The sequence below is a fragment of the Schistocerca gregaria genome, chromosome 2 (assembly GCF_023897955.1).
Source record: "Schistocerca gregaria isolate iqSchGreg1 chromosome 2, iqSchGreg1.2, whole genome shotgun sequence".
Lineage (NCBI taxonomy): Eukaryota > Metazoa > Arthropoda > Insecta > Orthoptera > Acrididae > Schistocerca > Schistocerca gregaria.
The window spans coordinates 228,328,922-228,350,949 of record NC_064921.1 but is presented as its reverse complement, the minus strand read 5'-3'; the positions used below and the strand labels follow the sequence as shown (position 1 = coordinate 228,350,949).

Here is a 22,028-nt window from a genome sequence, read left to right as displayed (position 1 = left end):
AGTAATTTTCACACCTGTCAACACCTGCTTTCTTTGGGATTAGAATTATTATATTCTTCTCGAAATTTGAGGGTATTTCACCTGTCTCGTACATCTTGCTCACCAGATGGTAGAGTTTTGTCAGGGCAGGCTCTCCCAAGCCTATTATTATTTCTAATGGAATGTTGCCTACTCCTGGGGCCTTGTTTTGACTTAGGTCCTCTGTCAATTTCTTCACGCAGTATTGTATCTCCCATTTTATCTTCAACTACATTCTCTTCCATTTCCATAATATCACCCTCAAGTACATCACCCTTATATAGGCCCTCTATATACTCCTTCCACCTTTCTGCTTTCCCTTCTTTGCTTAGAACTGGTTCTCCATATGAGATCTTGATATTCATACAAGTGGTTCTTTTCTCTCTAAAGCTCTTTTTAATTTTCCTGTAAACAGTATCTATCTTACCCTAGTGATATACACCTCTACATCCTTACATTTGTCCACTAGCCATCCCTGCTTAGCCATTTTGGACTTCCTGTTAATCTCATTTTTGAGACGTTTGTATTCGTTTTGCCTGCTTTATTTACTGAATTTTTGTATTTTCTCCTTTCATCATTTAAATTCCATATCTCCTCTGATACCCAAGCATTTATATTAGCCCTTGTCTTTTTACCTACTTGATCCTCTGCTGCCTTTACTATTTCATTTTTCAAAGCTACCCATTCTTCTTCTACTGTATTTATTTCCCCTTTTCTTGTCAATCGTTCCCTAATGCTCTCCCTGAAACTATCTACAATCTCTGGTTCTATCAGTTTATCCAGATCACATCTCCTTAAATACCCACCTTTTCGCAGTTTATCCGTTTTAATCTAGAGTTTGTAACCAACAGAGTACACATCTGCCCCTCGAAATGTCTTACAATTTAAAATCTGGTTCCTAAATCTCTGTCTTACCATTATATAATCTATCTGATACCCTCCGGCATATCCAGGCTTCTTCCATGTATATAACCTTCTTTTATGATTCTTGAACCAAGTGTTAGTTACGATTAAGTTATGCTCTGTGCAAAATTCTAGCAGGCGGCTTCCTCTTTCATTCCTTATCCTCATTCCATATTCACCTACTACGTTTCCTTATCTTCCTTTTCCTACCACCGAATTCCAGTCACTCATGACTATTACATTTTCGTCTCCCTTCACTATCTGAATAATTTCTTTTATCTCATCATACATTTCATCAATCTCTTCATCTGTGGAGCTAGTTGGCATATAAACTTGTGCTACTGTGGTAGGCGGGGGTTTCATATCTATCTTGGCAACAACAATGCATTCACTATGCTGTTTTTGGTAGCTTACCCGCATACCTATTTTTTATTTATTATTAAATCTACTCCTGCATTACCCATATTTGATTTTGTATTTATAGCCCTGTATTCATCCGACAAGAAGTCTTGTTCCTCCTGCCACCATAATTCACGAATTCCCATTATATCTAACTTCAACCTATCCATTCCCCTTTTTAAATTTTCTAGCCTACCTACCCAATTAACGGATCTGACATTTCATGCTCTGATCTGTAGAACACCAGTTTTCTTTCTCCTGATAACAACATCCTCCTGAGTAGTCCCTGCCCGGAGATCCGAATGGGCAACTATTTTACCTCCGGGATATTTTACCCCCTTGCTTCCAGCTGTTTGCAGTACCAGCTCAGGAAGGCCTTTTAGTTAATGTTATAAGGCCAAACTGTTGTGCCTGCAACTACTGAAAAGGTTGCTGCCCCTCTTCAGGAACCACATGTTTGTCTGGCTTCTCAACAGATAGCCCTCCATTGTGGTTGCACCTACGGTATGGCTACCTGTATCGCTGAGGCAAGTAAGTCTTCCCACAAGTGGCAAGGTCTGTGGTTCATGGGGGGCATTCCAATAAATATATAAATAACTAAACAAATAAGAGTTACTTAGTGGCTTGCAAATGGCAATGAAGGAATATTTCACTTTATATAAAAGCCATAATAAACTTACAGGCTGCAGTCTAACTATGCATCACATTTGGAGAATACAAAAAAGGACACAAACACAAGCAAAGAGAGCATGCCTCACCAAAAGAAGTGTGCTAGTATCAAACACAAGCTTTAATTTGAGGAAAAAAATTATATGTTTAAACATCTAGAGCATAATATTGAAAGAAGGAACTTTAGAGTTTCAGATGCTGTGTTACAGAATTATGTTGAATAGTAAGTGGACAAGATATGTCATGTGAGTAGCTTCCATGGTACCAGAAGGAGACATAAAGAGCAAATACTGAAGTGGAAGAGTGACTGGAACATGTGCAACAAGTAACTATGGACACTGGTACTATGTTAAAATGAAGGGCATGGTAAAAAGAGAGAAATCTGTGGAGAATTGCATCAAACCAGTCAAAAGACTGATGAAAAAGCAAAAAAGAAAAGGTTTCACCAGAAGTTCCACTATGCACCTTTAGATGTTCCATGTTTCTTAAACAGTGTCTTTTACAAACATAAGTTTTTGGAGGGATGCCAGGCATCTGAAGATGTCTAAGTAGGTTCAGGAAAAATATCCTGTGGAACATACAGACCAGCAGGACCATAGCCTGTCAGACCACAGAAGTCAATGATGAAACTTTCAATATGTAATGTGATATGTTATGTGATATAAAGCAGACTGCATTCCTTGCAACTGCTAGCTGAAATATGAATGAAGTTTTCATTCTAGAAGATGAAAGGCATCTAGAAGAATGTCTTGTTAGACTACTTCAGACTTGAGTCACATACCCAACATAACATAGACTAGTGAATAAAATATGCAGAATATTAATGCAACAATTCCCAAAACAATGTGGATCATGGAAATGAGTAAGATAGCCTTTGTATTGATACTTAATTATAAAACAATAGGAGTATATGGATGTCCGTTTCATTCTTTACCTTCATTGTCTTTCAGCCTCTGATAAATACACTCCTGAAAATTGAAATAAGAACACCGTGAATTCATTGTCCCAGGAAGGGGAAACTGTATTGACACATTCATGGGGTCAGATACATCACATGATCACACTGACAGAACCACAGGCACATAGACACAGGCAACAGAGCATGCACAATGTCGGCACTTGTACAGTGTATATCCACCTTTCGCAGCAATGCAGGCTGCTATTCTCCCATGGAGACGATCGTAGAGATGCTGGATGTAGTCCTGTGGAATGGCTTGCCATGCCATTTCCACCTGGCGCCTCAGTTGGACCAGCGTTCGTGCTGGACGTGCAGACCGCGTGAGACGACGCTTCATCCAGTCCCAAACATGCTCAATGTGGGACAGATCCGGAGATCTTGCTGGCCAGGGTAGTTGACTTACACCTTCTAGAGCACGTTGGGTGCCATGGGATACATGCAGACGTGCATTGTCCTGTTGGAACAGCAAGTTCCCTTGCCGGTCTAGGAATGGTAGAACGATGGGTTCGATGACGGTTTGGATGTACCGTGCACTATTCAGTGTCCCTTCGACGATCACCAGAGGTGTACGGCCAGTGTAGGAGATCACTCCCCACACCATGATGCCGGGTGTTGGCCCTGTGTGCCTCGGTCGTATGCAGTCCTGATTGTGGCGCTCACCTGCACGGCGCCAAACACGCATACGACCATCATTGGCACCAAGGCAGAAGCGACTCTCATCGCTGAAGACGACACGTCTCCATTCATCCTTCCATTCACGCCTGTCGCGACACCACTGGAGGTGGGCTGCACGATGTTGGGGCGTGAGCGGAAGACGGCCTAACGGTGTGCGGGACCGTAGCCCAGCTTCATGGAGACGGTTGCGAATGGTCCTCGCCGATACCCCAGGAGCAACAGTGTACCTAATTTGCTGGGAAGTGGCGGTGCGGTCCCCTACGGCACTGCGTAGGATCCTACGGTCTTGGCATGCATCCGTGCGTCGTTGCGGTCCGGTCCCAGGTCGACGGGCACGTGCACCTTCCGCCGACCACTGGCGACAACATCGATGTACTGTGGAGACCTCACGACCCACGTGTTGAACAATTTGGCGGTACGTCCACCCAGCCTCCCGCATGCCCACTATACGCCCTCGCTCAAAGTCCGTCAACTGCACATACGGTTCACGTCCACGCTGTCGCGGCATGCTACCAGTGTTAAAGACTGCGATGGAGCTCCGTACGCCGTGGCAAACTGGCTGACACTGACGGTGGCGGTGCACAAATGCTGCGCAGCTAGCGCCATTCGACGGCCAACACCGCGGTTCCTGGTGTGTCCGCTGTGCCGTGCATGTGATCATTGCTTGTACAGCCCTCTCGCAGTGTCCGGAGCAAGTATGGTGGGTCTGACACACCGGTGTCAATGTGTTCTTTTTTCCATTTCCAGGAGTGTATATGTCTCACATCATCACACACACCCATGCCAAATTAGGCTTGTTGTTGTTGAGGTCTTCAGTCCAAAGACTGCTTTGATGCAACTCTTCATGCTTCTCTGTCCTGTGCAAGTCTCTTTATCTCCAATAACTACCACAACCTACATCCTTCTGAATCTGTTTAGTGTATTCAAGCCTTCGTACCCCTCTATGATTTTTACCCTCCGCACTTTCCTCCAATACAAAACTGATGATCGCTTGATGCCTCAGAACGTGTCCTACCAATGGATCCTTCTCCCAGTCAAGTTGTGCCACAAGTTCCTCTTCTCCCCAATTATATTCAGTTCCTCCTCATTAGTTACATGATCTACCCGTCTAAACTTCAGCATTATTCTGTAGCACCACATTTCAAAAGCTTTCATTTCTTCTTGTCTAAACTGTTTTTTGTCCATGTGCCACTTCCATACATGGCTGCACTCCATACAAATACTTTCAGAAAGGACTTCCTGACACTTACATCTGTTCTCGATGTTAACAAATTTCTCTTCTTCAGAAACACTTTTTGTTGCCAACGCCATTCTACACTTTATATCTCCTCTACTTCGACCATAATCAATTATTTTGCTACGCAAATAGCAAAACTCGTCTACTACTTCAAGTGTCTCATTTCCTAACCTAATTCTTTCAGCATCACCCGATTTAATTAGATTACATTTCATTATCATCATTTTGCTTTTGTTATTGTTCATCTTATATCCTGCTTTCAAGACACTGTCCATTCCGTTCAACTGTTCTTCCAAGTCCTTTGCTGTCTCTGACAGAATTACAATGTCTTCGGCAAACTTCAAAGTTTTCATTTCTTCTCCCTGGACTTTAATAACTACACCAAATTTTTCTTTTATTTCCTTTATTGCTTGCTCAAAATTAGGCATATTCATGGAGAAAGAACCAGAAATGTAAATAGAAGACTTGTTGGCACAAGATATAAACTTATACTGGACACATAAACTGAAGTCTAGATGTGCTTATTTTTAAAATACATTGTTTTGTATTAATGTGGTATTAGACATTCTGTAAAGCAAACAGAAATATCATGCTCAATTGTGTATCACAATTATAACCAAGAAACGAGCTCCTCATCCAGGGCTTGAAGGCTTATGGGATGTCAACTGTCCAATGAATCATCCTCTGCCTCACAGTGTGATGCAGATGCAATATGGAGGGGTATGTGGTCAGCACAGTGCACTCCTGGCCATTTTCCTGATTTTCCAGATCATTGAACCACTACTATTCAGTCAAGTAGCTCCTCAATTGGCATCAATAGGCAGATTGCACACCATATCAGCCATCCCAACATGGAAACTTTTTGGCAGTACCAGGGTCCTGCACATGGCAGCCATTTAAGCACACCTCTCAGCTATGGATGCTACCATGAATTCACAACCTCTTTAGTCAAATGAAACCATTAAAATTATTCAAATAGAACGTAATTAATTTATACATCATAAAATTTCAATTATCTGAATTTTCTCTACAAGTTTTTCAAGCGAGTTGTGAGTTAAATCTTATTTTGGATAGCATTTTATTTTCTAAATTTTACTTTATTTATTTATTTGGGATTTTGCAGCTAGCAGAAGTAATTCACTCTCTTAAGCAGCACTGGAAAATGCAACAGCAGCAAGTGAGACACTGTTTCCCACACTGGGTAGGTAACGGGTGAAACATATGGTGCAATAGTGAACCACTGGATTCAGAACATGTACTTGAGCCATGAGAATGAATCTTCCTTGGTGATCAATATGCAGGGGAACCACATACATTCAGGTGTGAGATTCAGAATTTGTTAAATATTAGCTACCAATGACCACTTTTGGCATAACAAATACTTATGGGCACTTACATGTCATCATAGCTTTAATACAGCAATGCTACTAAACTACTAAAACTGCAGGAAACCAGTTAAAACAGTGAACAAATGTATATTGTTAAACTGCCAACAACATATGAATAGCTATGAAGTTTTATGAAGTATGTAAGTGATTTCAGCTGCGCACCAAGCACACCGGTCAGCGACTAAAGCGAGTCCGTTTTATCATGCTCTTGAGTTTAATTAATTTTTTTTTAGATGAAGTGTTTCAGACTATTTAATTGTGACTGTTTTACAATGTTCACTAACAAATGCACTCTAATGGGGTCCAGGGACATACTTCAAGTGTATTAGCTACCAGCATTCCACTTATAGTGATAGGTTGCCTGGTTACATCTTCTAAGGAATCCAATGTGCTACAAGAAGTGCTTTGAGAGATAACATAAACAAGAGAATCACAGAAAACAAGTAGAAAGAATTCCAACACACACCAATTCACTGAGGTAATAGTGGAAAGATTTAACTTGCTCAGTCTCCATTGGGAAGGTATGACCAGTTATATTGTAGATCAACTACAGCACTTTCTACAGACTCGTAGCTAAGCAGAGAAACTTTTACAGAGGTTTGGAACCACAGGGGGACCTTAAAAAGTGTTACTCAGACAGTTGCTCACAAGAGTTAAAACTACTCAGCTAAATGATGTTCTTTCGCTATAAATTTTGTGTGAAAAACAAAGATTAAGCTGACAATCATCACAATATTGCAGAGAAGACATGCAAGCTAAAATCATTTCCTGTTCATATTTTGTTTAACTGAACTGGAATTTAATTTGGTTATAGCAGGAAATCAATTTTCTGTTACCCAAATATAGTCATAATAAGTTAATAAGTAGCTTAGCCACACAACTCACTTTCTGATGTTGTTGTGTTGTTATAGTGATAGTTTTCATTTCACAACAACAAATTGAAACATCATTAATTGTTATGTTGCTGTTATGGTCTTCAGTCCTGAGACTGGTTTGATGCAGCTCTCCATGCTACTTTATCCTGTGCAAGCTTCTTCATCTCCCAGTACCTACCGCAGCCTACATCCTTCTGAATCTGCTTAGTGTATTCATCTCTTGGTCTCCCTCTACGATTTTTACCCTCCACCCTGCCCTCCAGTACTAAACTGGTGATCCATTGATGCCTCAGAACATGTTCTACCAACTGATCCCTCCTTCTAGTCAAGTTATGCCACAAACTCCTTTTCTCCCCAATTCTATTCAATACCTCCTCATTAGTTATCTGATCTACCCATCTAATCTTCAGCATTCTTCTCTAGCACCGCATTTCGAAAGCTTCTATTCTCTTCTAGTCTAAACTATTTATCATCCATGTTTCACTTCCATACAAATACTTTCAGAAAAGACTTACTGACACTTAAATCAATACTCGATGTTAACAAATTTCTCTTCTTTAGAAATGCTTTCCTTGCCATTGCCAGTCTACATTTTATTTCCTCTCTACTTCGACCATCATCAGTTATTTTGCTCCACAAATAGCAAAACTCCTTTACTACCGTAAGTGTCTCATTTCCTAATCTAATTCCCTCAGCATCACCTGACTTAATTCGACTACATTCCATTATCCACATTTTGCTTTTGTTGATGTTCATCTTATACCTTCCTTTCAAGACACTGTCCATTCCGTTCAACTGCTCTTGCAAGTCCATCGCTGTCTCTGACAGAATTATAATGCCATCGGTGAACCTCAAAGTTTTTATTTGTTCTCCATGGATTTTAATACCTATTCCGAACTTTTCTTTTGTTTCCTTTACTGCATGCTCAATATGCAGATTGAATGGCATCGGGGAGAGGCTACAACCCTGTCTCACTCCCTTCCCAACCACTGCTTCCCTTTCATGTCCCTCGACTCTTATAACTGCCATCTGTTTTCTGTACAAATTGTAAATAGTCTTTCACTCCCTGTATTTGACCCCTGCCACCTTCAGAATTTGAAAGAGAGTATTCCAGTCAACATTGTCAAATGCATTCTCTAAGATATAGTATTTACGAAGGAAACTGGCGTAATAACTTATTTACCTTCTTCACCATAACTGCAAACATTTTGAAAGTATACTGACAAATGTGGACACTGAGCTAAAATTCAGAATTTCCTAAGAATTATGTCTATAGTTTTTTCACTGTATTACTGGAGTTGGCAAGAAAATAACAATGAAAGCTCTTGTTTACCTTACTGTGATGGAAAAAAATTACAAATGTTAATGGTATTTCTGGTGGGAGAGGAGCATTTACTTACCAGCTGCTGCAACTAGGATAGCTGGAGCTATGCTGCCACAGACACACAAATTGAAAAATAAATTATTGAATCTTTGGCTTTCAGACTACTTGGTTTCCCTTTTTCTTTTCTCTCTATTTTGGAAATTCTTGATTCCCTGAAGAAATATAGACATTAAGAAAAAGGACAAGGTGACACATGCAGGAGGTCAATGAGATGAAAGTTGCTCCAAGTCCTTCATCAGATGCATTTTTAAATTTTTTAAATGGGGGAAAAGCTATGCAAATTTTACAACTGGATCATAACAACATATCCATAGTTACAAAATAAAAATATCAGTAATATCCATGAGTCTCAGCCTAGAACAATATTAAATCAGAAACAAAGATAAGAGTTAAATTATTCAACAGCCTACCTAGTGATTTAAAGGGCAGTGTTATAAAAATACCTTTAAACATGACTGACATTACATTAGTTTTACTCAATAAAAGAATTCTTGGAAAAAAATCATGACAGCTTTTGTGAACTGAATCTGTAATAATTTCTACCATTTTAATTGTGCTGTGTACTACTTGTAATTTATGACTGTAATTTGTATTTGTTCTCTCTTTCTCTCAATTTCAACTTGTTATATATTCAATACACTATTTAAGTATGTAATGGATCAGACTGGGCCAATCAATGATGATGATGTTGATTATTCATAGCTGGGTCATTCCACGTCAAAGGGACCAAAGTGTCCCCACTTGACCATCTCCAAATCTAATTAAATTTGGTCTGAAGGTTCTATATGGTCTTCATTGGTTATATACCAAATTTCAGACCAGTATCTTAAGTGGTTGAATTCTTAGAGGATTTCAAAGAGAGGTTACTCACCTCCCCAACATGTACAAAGTTGCAAATGTGCCAAATTTGCTAGGCTTTTTTAAAAGTTCGAGCAAACATTTGGTCATTTGCTTTAGTATACTTAGACAACTTTTTATGCTTAATCACACCATGGAAAAAATTAGGGATTTAGCTGCACCTAAATATAGGTACAAGCCTCTAAAGTGGCTAAAAAATTTGTCGCGTTATTGTGACCGACCACTGCTACTTTTTGTATGAGCCAATCACGCCAAAACTTCAGAGGGCTATTCCTACCTATGATGTCTACATATCAATCAAATTTAATCAGCACTGGATGCCAGATGAAAAGATATGCATCTGCAAAGTTGGCCAAAATCTTCTACTTGCAAATTTTAGGGTATTTTTGGGGGGCAATGTCTCAACTGTGTCTTCTTCAATCCTTTTTTTTTTTTCTTGCCACAGCTGGATAGAGCATCCTTCAAGCTTTCAAAACTATATTGTTTAATTTCTCGATCTTGCATATTTATGAGTAAGAATACCTATCAAAAGTAGGAAAAATGGATTACTGATAAATGCAAAAATTAATACAATCTGAAGTTGTAAATCAAAAAACGTGTAATTGTAGTGTCTTTTAACAGAATAAGATTTTCCTGTGGTTTAGGGAAAGTAACTATGCTAATAAGAAGTATTTTTACACTATGTAAAGTGTAGAATATAAATATAATAAAACCTCAGAAAGTGCCCTGTGGATTATAAAATCTAGGAGAACATAATGGAATGCGATGTTGCTTTAGAAGGGTTTAACCTTACAATGCATTGCCACCCAGTTTCTACTGATATTTTAAAGCAGCAATAGTTTTTTTACGGCTCTATCCTCACAGCAGTGATATACATTGCTGAATCACCACTTTCAATTGCTGCTTCCATTATTGGCAATTTTAATGGTTCCAGTCTTTTGTGCAGTGTAATCTTTGATGTTGACACTGTATAGTCTTAATGTTGAGTACTGAGTGTTTGAATAATCAGTAGCTGAAGGTAAGCATTAAAACAATATGTTTTGATGGTCCAATTTATACATTTTATGTAAAACACAACACTGAATATTGTCTTAAGTCATCACCATTCTATCATGGCAGAAGGGAACTACAATCAGTTAAGGAAATGTCACCAATTGACAAGCAGCTTCTTCAGTGTAGGTCTGAGCTTGGTTTTACTGAAGATGCCCAAACTTGTTCAAACCACAATGCCTTGTTGACAACAAAAAATTCAATTTCTGTAGAATTTCTGCAGCCCATTTGGTAAAGAAAAACATATAACTAAGAAGGCTTGAACACCAGTTAACATTGCAATGTCTGATAGATGTCAGAAAATTTGTACCAACTGTAGACATGAAATGCCCAAAAAGAATCATCCCGCCAGGATAAGCAAGAATCACCATCCATTGAAGACATGGGTGTTGTTGATGCTCGCTTTATTGCTAACAGTTCATTATCATCACATGGAGGATCACTAACAAAGCTTCAACAGGTCAGTGAAAGCGATTCAATGGGATACATAAAGTGCAAAGGTCTGAAAGCCCAAGGCAGGATTACTAAGGTAATTGCCACAGCTGCTGGGGTGAGCCAAGTAGTTATTGCTCAGATACAAATCGAAGAGTGCCATAAATGTAAAGGTATGGACATCTTAACTGAACAACTTAAGATTAAAATTCAGACTTCAAGCAGTAGCATTTAAGTTCAATTTTTGTCACTGATCCCAAATAGCTGCACTACTGGAAAAATGGCTAAGGAATTTGCTGTTTCAACTAAGATAGTGACGAAGGCTAGGAAACTAAAGAAGCAAGATGAGGTTTTGGCAACACCTGCGCACCAATAAGGGGTACAAAACTCATACATGAAATAAAACAAAATTTCCTCACTCTCTTTGAAGATGATGAGTTTTCTCATTTATGCCTAGGCAAAAAGGATTCTGTTGCAGCAAGAATAAATAGAGAAACATTCACGCCTACTACTTTGTAGCCTTAAAGAAATGCCCATAGCTTATTGTAAGCAATATGGAAATGAACTAAGCTTCTCAAAATTTTGTGATCTCAGGCCGAAATGATGTAGTACAGCTGGTGCTTCTGGATCACATTCAGTATGTATATGTGCAGTTCACCAAAATGTCAAATTAATGTTGGCTTCAGCAACATCCATTCAAGGTGACTACAAGGAATTAATGAAAAAAACTGTATGCATTTCAGAATCAAAAAATTGTATGCTCCAACGTTATGAGGAATGTCCAGGAAAAATGTGACTATAGGCTTTTCTTGGAGACACTTTTAAAGACTATGACCATGAAGAAACAATGGAATACAAGCAATGGGTCCATGCTGGCAGACACCTTGGAGAACTGTTGACGATTTCATGGAGGCACTGATTTTTAAAATTACCAGTTATGAAGGCATCACTTTGTGTCAGAACATCAAAATTTACACCTTATGCAGGTAAAAAGAAATCTAGCAGAAAATGAATGAATTATATTAACAGAGTTTGCTGAGAATTATTCATTTGTCATTCAGGATACTGTGCAAGGATTCCATTGGGAGAATAGTCAGGCCACGTTTCATCCACATCATGTCTATTTCAATGGCAAAGAATGTCAGAGTATAAGCATTCGTATGATCAGTCGAAACAAGGCCCCGGGAGTAGACAACATTCCATTAGAACTACTAACGGCCTTGGGAGAGCCAGTCATGACAAAACTCTACCAGCTGGTGAGCAAGATGTATGAGACAGGCGAAATACCCTCAGACTTCAAGAAGAATATAATAATTCCAATCCCAAAGAAAGCAGGTGCTGACAGATGTGAAAATTACCGAACTATCAGTTTAATAAGCCACGGCTGCAAAATACTAACGCGAATTCTTTACAGACGAATGGAAAAACTGGTAGATGCAGACCTCGGGGAGGATCAGTTTGGATCCCGTCGAAATGTTGGAACACGTGAGGCAATACTGACCTTACGACTTATCTTAGAAGAAAGATTAAGAAAAGGCAAACCTACGTTTCTAGCATTTGTAGACTTAGAGAAAGCTTTTGACAATGTTGACTGGAATACTCTTTTTCAAATTCTAAAGGTGGCAGGGGTAAAATACTGGGAGCGAAAGGCTATTTATAATTTGTACAGAAACCAGATGGCAGTCATAAGAGTCGAGGGGCATGAAAGGGAAGCAGTGGTTGGGAAAGGAGTGAGACAGGGTTGTAGCCTCTCCCCGATGTTATTCAATCTGTATATTGAGCAAGCAGTAAAGGAAACAAAACAAAAATTTGGAGTAGGTATTAAAATTCATGGAGACGAAGTAAAAACTTTGAGGTTCGCCGATGACATTGTAATTCTGTCAGAGACGGCAAAGGACTTGGAAGAGCAGTTGAACGGAATGGACAGTGTCTTGAAAGGAGGATATAAGATGAACATTAACAAAAGCAAAACGAGGATAATGGAATGTAGTCAAATTAAATCGGGTGATGCTGAGGGAATTAGATTAGGAAATGAGACACTTAAAGTAGTAAAGGAGTTTTGCTATTTAGGAAGTAAAATAACTGATGATGGTCGAAGTAGAGAGGATATAAAATGTAGACTGGCAATGGCAAGGAAAGCATTTCTGAAGAAGAGAAATTTGTTAACATCGAATATAGATTTATGTATCAGGAAGTCGTTTCTGAAAGTATTTGTTTGGAGTGTAGCCATGTATGGAAGTGAAACATGGACGATAACTAGTTTGGACAAGAAGAGAATAGAAGCTTTCGAAATGTGGTGCTACAGAAGAATACTGAAGATAAGGTGGATAGATCACGTAACTAATGAGGAGGTATTGAATAGGATTGGGGAGAAGAGAAGTTTGTGGCACAACTTGACTAGAAGAAGGGATCGGTTGGTAGGACATGTTTTGAGGCATCAAGGGATCACAAATTTAGCATTGGAGGGCAGCGTGGAGGGTAAAAATCGTAGAGGGAGACCGAGAGATGAGTACACTAAGCAGATTCAGAAGGATTCAGATGCACAGGATAGAGTAGCATGGAGAGCTGCATCACACCAGTCTCAGGACTGAAGACAACAACAACAACAACAACAATGATCAGTGACTGTTCTGTCATAATACCATTGCTGTCCATGACTGAAAACATTAAGAATATTTATTACTTTAGTGTTGATTCAGCTGCCCAATATAAGAACTTCAAAAATTTCATCAATTTATGCCTGCATGAAAAGGATCTTGGTATCACTGCCAAATGGAAATTTTTTTTTTTTTTTTTTTTTTTTTTTTTTTTTTTTTTTTTTTTTTTTTTTTTTGGAACAAGCCACAGTAAATTGCCTTATGATGACATTGGGGGAACAGCAAAAGGACTTGCAGCCTGTGCTAGTCTACAGAGGGCCTTAGGTAACAAAATATTGACTTCATATGATTTATTCAAATTCTGTGACGATAGTATTCCAGGCGTAAAGCTTTTTTATGTACCAAAAGAAGAAATTGAAAATTTCCACCCAGATCAAGAAACAAGTTTTACCATGGGACATACAGTATCTGGAACAAGAGAAAAACAATTAATTGTAATCAGCTCAGAGTAAGAAGAGTTTCCAATGATGCTACAGCATTCATAGTTGACACCTTCAAAGCAGATGAAGAAATTCCAGCAGTCTCAATTCCAACTTTATAATCAGCACTTGTATGTATGGCAATTTTTGCTGGATTGGACATGTGTGAAGTTTCACTTGAACAACAAGACATCCTTATCAGCTTTATGCACCCACACGGTCATGCACGTTCCTTCCACTAGCCGTCTACTAAAGATACCAGCTGAATTCCTGAGCAATGTATCTTCATGACTTCAGAAGCCCCATCATCATCATCAGCAGCAGCAGCAGCATAACCAAGAAGACAATACAGTTATCCACAATCTGTCATTGACAAAATTGTAGAAATGCTTAAACAAAAATGGAACTGACTCTCCAGTATTTTTGTTCTGCAAATTGCTGTGTTTTGTACTGTACTTGTTTTTACTTCTTGTGTTAAATCAATATTTGAAACTGACTTATACACCTGAATAAAAATAATTAAGTATGGAACTTAATAAGCAAAATATTTGACTTTTGAACCTTCTCGAAGTGCTAAAATAATAAGTTTTGAAACGTTTTCTTACTCGTCAAACTGAAAGATCCAGGAATTAACCAATATTTTTTTGAAAGCTTAAAGCATGCTTTTTCCAGCTGTAGAAAGAAAAAATGGCATTGAAGAAGACACAGTTAAGATATTGCTGCTCCCTTCCTCCCCCCCCCCCCCAAAAAAAAAAAACACTCAAAAATTTGCAACTAGAAAATTTTGGCCAACTTTGTAGATGCATATCTTTTCATCTGGGCATCCAATGTTAGTTAAATTTGGTTGATATATAGACATAACAGATATGAATAACCCTCTGAAGTTTTAGTGTGATTGGTTACATGAAAAGTAGCAGTGGTCGGTCAGACCATGGCTCTCAGAATGGTTTGACAGATTTTTTTAGCCATTTCAGAGGCTTGTATCTATATTTAGGTACAACAAAATCCCTAATTTTTGCCACGGTGTCATTCAGTATAAAAAGTTGTCTGTATATATTACAGCAAATGACCAGATGTTTGCTAGAAATTTTAAAAAAACCTAGCAAATTTGGCACATTTGCACCCTCGTACATGATGTGGAGGTGAGTAGCCTTCCTTTAAAATCCCCTAAGAATTCAACCACTGAAGATACTGAACTGAAATTTGGTATGTAGCCACCAAAGACCGTATAGAACCTCCACGCCAAATTTCATTAGATTTGGAGATGGTCGAGTGGGGACTCCCGGTTCCCTTGAAATGGAATGCCCCAGCTGAGTATGATAAGGAGAATGTCAGTTTGGCATTTTCACACAAGCAACAGCTGTGCAGATCTGTAATGCTCACCAGTGAATTCACTTTGCAGCATCTTAATAGGCTTTACTCTTTCCTAAGCAATTTCTCAGTTAGCTTCATGTATTTCGTAAAAGAAACTAACTGAACAGAGAAACAAAGAAAATTATAGCAAATCACAACACAATAATTATGCTACAGACCACAACTGATTTGTTGACTGGCAGCCAGGGTAGCAAAACAATATGAAAACTATGCTAAGGGAAGAATGTTAAACCAAACTCTAGATCTGATTAGTTGTTGCTATGGCAGCTGACGTGTGCATAAATAGCTGTCAGCTGTTTTGTTATTCTGATCCAGATATACAAACATTCAGCATGAGCAATTTAGGTGTTGTCAACTATTTGTCAGACATTGGTGAACTACTGAATTAATAAATTAAGGACATTAGCTTTAATAATTTGAATCACACGAGAAAGACGTTGTCAATGAAATTATGGGATGCTAGATTGGACACCAAACCTCAAAATTGTGATCAGAAAGTACAGCAGCCACTATATGGAGGAACTGTAAAGATACGCTTAAATACAACACTACTATTAGATTGTCACACTATAGAACGAACAGTCAAAACAAGAGAAAATCATGTTTACGATGCTGCCTCATGTGCAATAATGCAGTTCTCACTTTTCCTTTGCTATCAAAACTGTTTCTTGAAAATTGTGAGAAAAAGTTTTGGAACCTTCACTTCAGTAGTTTTCCATGGAAATTAGTGGCACCCACAAATTTAGGAATACTAGCAGTTTATGAGTTCTCAACTTTCTTCCCAAGTAAGCACTCCTACCAAGTTTCTCTATTTCTGTAAACAACTTTGAAACTGTAAAACTACTCTTACGACATCACATTTGGAAAGTTTTTCTTATTGAGCCCCGCCCCCCTCTTCTAAGAAACAGACGTGGTTAGTCCAAATTCTTCAGCTCCGAAATCATTAAATGCGAAGCACAGAACATAAAATATACAGAGCAGAAGAAGCAGTTGCAAACTGTTTCAAATCACTATAACGTTTTAATTTTACCATCTGCTGCTGGAGGCCGACATGTGAGGTATCGGTCATAGAATTTACTGCCCTCCACCGGCCGCTCACAATTTGCTGCACCGTTGTAGTGAATCATCGCATAATCATCACAGTTCGTTACTCCGTCACCGTTGCAGTCCTGTAATATTTATAAACAAACACCTTACACTATACGTATCATTACACTTTACACATACACAACAATACGTCACTCCTACGATCTTCACAACATACTATCTTTGGTGTGCTAAAAATAGCTCAAGCAATTAGACAAGCGACAGTCATAAATTATCAGCATGTGTACCTATATTAATTTAACTGTTGTGATATCAAGGCTTCATAAATGCTATTTTGGCTCATTACAACGAAACACGGGTAAGTAAATACTCAAATACGTCACGTGAATATTGGCTTTTATGCACATCTTGTATATTTCGACAGTTGGTAGCGGTCTTCCAGTTTTGCGAAAAAAATTATAAAACTTAAGGGTAAATGTGGGTACCTATATATATTTAAATATGCGTATTTAATGATCTCATAGCTAAAAATTAATTCTTTTACTTTGGAGTGTACTTCATTAAAAATATGAATTGTTATTCTTTGGTGCCACGATGTAAGACGTTGAACGAAATGAAAAACATTGAAATTCGCTGTTTATGCGGCTGTCGAAGGATACCAAGAGCAGATGATTATTTGGCGTGGGTTCTCAGGTGTCGTTCGCCGCACTTACACTACTAGCATAGCCCACTGTGATGTTGGCTATGGTAGTAGCTGTACGTGGTAAAGGGTACTTTACCCTTTCCTCCCGTATCAGTCGCATACAGAGTGCTGGAAGAATGTGTACTGAAATACCTCCCACACATGCGAGAATATTCGAATCTGGGACTCACAAGCGATTTGTAAACATAAACTATTATACCCGAAAATCAGGAGGGAATGGGAAAGGCTTACATATCGTTACATTAAACAGCTTATTTATAGATGTTGACTACAATATGAACGATTCATGTATGGATCATCGGGTTAAACTTTAACCCGGACGGGAGGAAAGTTGGCAACGATAACTGGGAGCTGTGATAGTGCCTCTTGCGAATCATGTACGATCTTGCCACAATTGATCTCTTTGTGATGCTTTTTATCTCTTCCCGAGCGGGTATTCGAAAACGAAATGGGGTGATTAATTATTTTCTTTCGACCATTTTTGTTATCTTTTTGGCAATGTATTGGATTTTGTCGTGTGTTTATTTGTACGTTTGTATATTATGAGGTTTATTTATGAAATTATGGTCTAATATAAGTGATTAATTTATGAATCCTCATGTGATCGCAAATGAATCATCATATATGAAGAGATAGGAACTGACAATGACTGTGCATTTATGTTTCATGTGGCTAATTATTTTCTTTTCATTTTTTTGTAACAGTATGTTTGTTTAACATATGATTCTGGCGATTATTTTATACAATTTCCTTTAGTATAGAACAGTTTTAGTAGTCAGAGAAAGCCAATAAATAATAATATCGAACATTCTACAATGATTTTATCATCTTGCTTATAGATGTCGGTTCATTATACAGGGTGCATCGCGCACTCGGACTTCGCTGCGCGACTCCTTACATGCCAGCGACAAAAAAATGTCTTTCACAAAATTTCACCTGGGGAATACATCTGGCAGAAAATGGGCGTTAAAGAGCGGCAGTCTGGCAACTCTGTAACCAGATGTATGGTAACGACCTCTGTCAGCACAGGTCAGCAGGAGGTCGACGCTGGGTTGGGGCGCAATTCTTTTTTTTTTTTTTTTGTTGTTTGCTAATCTCTTTGCGACAATTCACCCTGTAATATACACCGTTTCTTAGGTCACATGTATCTTAAATTTACAACATTTTGTAATGCTGGGCATAACAAATATGTAGTTAGACAAATAAGAAATAGACAGTTGAAACAACTGACCTGTCATGGGACGGAATAACTACAAAAGCAATATCAGTTTCGCGATACTAAAGATGGTAGCACAGTACTTATCCTTTATACTACATGTAGTATGGGCGCTCAGATGTCGCCCATTAGCTAGCAGTGACAGTAATAATGTTCAAATTAATGACTGCCTGACCTTCACAACAGAATACTTTGTTCTCAGAACAACAGATGCTCAAAGCGTCCTCCCTGTACGTCCAAATGCTGTGAAACCTGCTGGACCATACAGCTCTGGGCCCTTCACAGAAAATCTGCATCCACAGTAAAAAGAGCAGCACGAACTCGCTAATTACTAGCAATTCTTCCATACTCTTTGGTGGAGTAGAGTACACGTGCTCCTTCAGGTGTCCCCACAGGAAGAAATCCAGGGAATTTAGGTCAGGTGAACGTGGTGGTCATACAACTAGACCTCCACGTCCAAGCCATTTCCCTGGAAATGTTCTATCCAAATATTGCCGCACATTAATTCCAGAGCGTGGCGGCGTACCATGATGTTGGAACCATATCCTCTGCCAAACATGTAGTGGGACATCTTCCACTGCATCAGGCAGGTAGTTTGAGAGGAATGCATGATACTTTCGTGCAGTCAACCAGTCAGGCAATATGTAGGGGCCCAAACAAAATACTCCGGCTCAGATGTTGATACCAATTCGAACTTGATATCCACGATGACAGGTGACGTACAGGTTAACCTCACACCAATGGTGGACATTGTGCATATTGTAGACGCCATCAAGATTGAATGCTGCTTCATCCGGCCATATTATGGTGTTCATGAAGTTGGCTTCCTGGTCTTGCTGGGACCATTCACAGTATTCGCAAAGCACATTGTTAGTCCTACTTGTAATGTAAAGCCCTAACAAAGTGTGATGGATGTGAACAAGGCAAGTACAATACTTGGTACTAATTTATGATACCATTGGAAAAGGATACAAAGAAAACAGGTTTCGTATCTATTAACTGAAGTGGTGTGAATACATTCATGCCCACAACATGGAAAGGGCTTCTTTAAAAGCTGACCAATATTCTATTTCTACATTTGTAGTATGTAAGTGCAAATGTTTTCTAGAGGACCCGCTGCAGTCGTTGTTGACGATTAAGATGCCAGGTACCGTACCACCTGACTAAGTGTACCAATTTAAAAACATATGCCTCAAACCTGGATTCAACCATTGACCTCCCTCACACAGTAAGCCAAAACTCTATCGAGTGCGCCAACTGTACAACACAAGTAACATGTACTGACAGAGGTAGTTACCATACATGAGGTTACAGTGTTGCCAGATTGCCACTCTTTAACGTCCTTTTCCTGCTGGATGTACTTAGCAGACGAAATTTTGTGAGAGACATTTTTTTTATCACTGGCATGTAAGGAGTCACGCTTTGGAGCCCGAGTGCGCGAATATCTCTTCACCCTGTATAGAGGGGAAATGAGTTGGAAGAAAACTGGACCCTAATGACATTTCTGTCTTACTGAGCATTATCCCAAGTGACAGTGATAGTGAAAAAAAAAAATGCGCAGAAATCATCAACACAACTCTGATATGCCGTACAACTCAGTGAAATGCAGCTCACTTCATCTCTGTCGGAAACTGCTTCAACTGAAGAAGAATCTTATGTTCTGAACATTCTTGGTGAAAATAACTACACTGAAATATTTGTAGAAATTTAGCAGATGAACTTATTGGATCCAAAGTTTCAGAAGTAAGTGATCCAGCTGCCAGTTCACAGACATAGTAACAAGCTAGCAGTCAGTCTGCAGAATGTATGTACAGCTGTGCAAGAATACTCAATCTTGTTTCAGCCCAGTCTCATAAAGTAACAAAAGTCGATTAGATTTACCACAGCAGGCAAATTAAATCAGACGAAACAGTGCAACGACAAAAACTGGAAATGCCATTTGGAGTAAACCAACTCTAAATAACTCTGAACAGCAAAAGAAGTTAATTGATTACAATGATATTCCTGTATTTGTATAAGTGTCATACTCTAGAAATGATTCGTGTGATTATCAATGTAAGTAGATTAGCACAGATCATGATTTGTTAGCATACTTAACAGAAGTAGCCTAAAGTGAAATTAGGGTATACCGTAGTGTAGCTGTAGTAATTCATGTGTTACTACTCCTTAACTGCCATGACTGCGGTGCACACTACACAGTTTGGGTTAGCACAGCATTCGGCATGCCCCAGACCCACACTAGAGGTCCCCGATCATGGTGTGACACCTCCATGCCCCTCTTTCCGATTGGAAGCTCTGGGCACATGCCCAAGGCCCCGCGATCGATAGGAGCCCCCTCATTAATGTCAGATTACCAAACGATAACCGATATTTATCACTGAAAAACAAATTTATTTCGAAAAAATCGAACGATGATGGCTGACTTGCTTATTAGCTTAGCACAATGCACAGTTCTGCACCGAGTGTACCGAGCGAATAGCGACTTAAAAGTAAACTTGACCGACCGACTTAAATAAACCGACTCGACGATTGGGAATTCCCCTGTATTTGTCTTTGTTTTGATTGTAGTCGTTACTGACTGCTATAAGGTATTCTTTGATTAATTCTGCTTTATAATATAAAATGTCGAAACGGTCGTATCCTAGTGGATCTGCAAAAAGGAAAAGAGCTGTACATCAGAAGGAAGTAACTGAAAAGTAACCAAAATTAAGAGCATATTGTGCTACTGCTACCGCAGCAACTTCTGTAAGTACTAATCACATGATGAGTGGTGTCAATCACAAATTGCGGGAATTTCTGCATGTTCATGTTCTACACCAGTTTCAGAGTTCCACCAATTTAGGAAAAGAGATTGAATCAGAAAAGCGACTGCTCCTATGATGAAAGTGCAACAACTTCGGTGACTTCACCAACACCGACAACTGCCTCAGTTGAATAACAGTTTTCCATCTCAGAATAAATATCACACGATCCCGCTGATTATTTTCATGAAAATTTTGCAGAAAGAAATCGTGAAATTTTGATTCGTAAGGGATGTGTATATTTTCAAAATAAAGATTCTGACTTTTGTGAGGCATCCAGAATCTACAAAGAAGATAATAAATTAGTAATAGGTATTTCAACAAAGCATTATTTATTCGGAAATTAGAGAACAATGAAAGCGTCGAAAGAACATTGTTCTTGTACTAGCCTACCACAAATTCTGTATTTTTTTCATAGTGATTATTTATCCCTTCTGATGTACATCTATGCCCTTCGCGTAGATGTAATGATTGGGAGCACATTAATCACGTAATTTTAACACATGAAAAACAGCCCAGCATATAGGCAGTCTGTGATGACTTATCTGGCACGAAGTAAAGCAATTGGTAGCACATAGGCAGTCTGTGATGTCGTATCTGGCATAAAATAAAGCAATTGGTAGAATAGATATAAGCTTATTATCTCAGCATTAAAAAGAAGTGAATTACTGGAAAAATGTACTTAAAAGGATTGTAGCTGTTGTAAAATTTTTGGTATCGAAAGGGCGTCCATTCTGTGCTAACAATGAAATCCTAGGATCTCTCAACAATGGGAATTATTTGAGTGTTTGGAATTATTGACTGAATTCGGTCCATTTCTTGAAAATCACTTATAAAAATTTAGGAATCCTGGAAAACGTAACACTTCTTATTTATCAGCGAATATCTGTAATGAGTTTATTGATGTAATGGGAAAACGAGTCCTAAAAAGTTATAAATGAAGTTAAATTAGCAAACTATTTTTC

General features: G+C 38.8%; 1 protein-coding gene across 1 annotated transcript in view; it reads right to left on the bottom strand.

Annotated features, from left to right (window-relative positions):
• Window positions 1-22,028, bottom strand: part of LOC126336745 (uncharacterized) — a 165,616-nt gene that overhangs the window by 5,590 nt on the left and 137,998 nt on the right. The window contains exon 4 of the mRNA XM_050000742.1: window positions 16,327-16,465. Within this exon, the coding sequence (XP_049856699.1) occupies window positions 16,327-16,465 (139 nt within the window). The remainder of the gene's footprint in view (window positions 1-16,326; window positions 16,466-22,028) is intronic.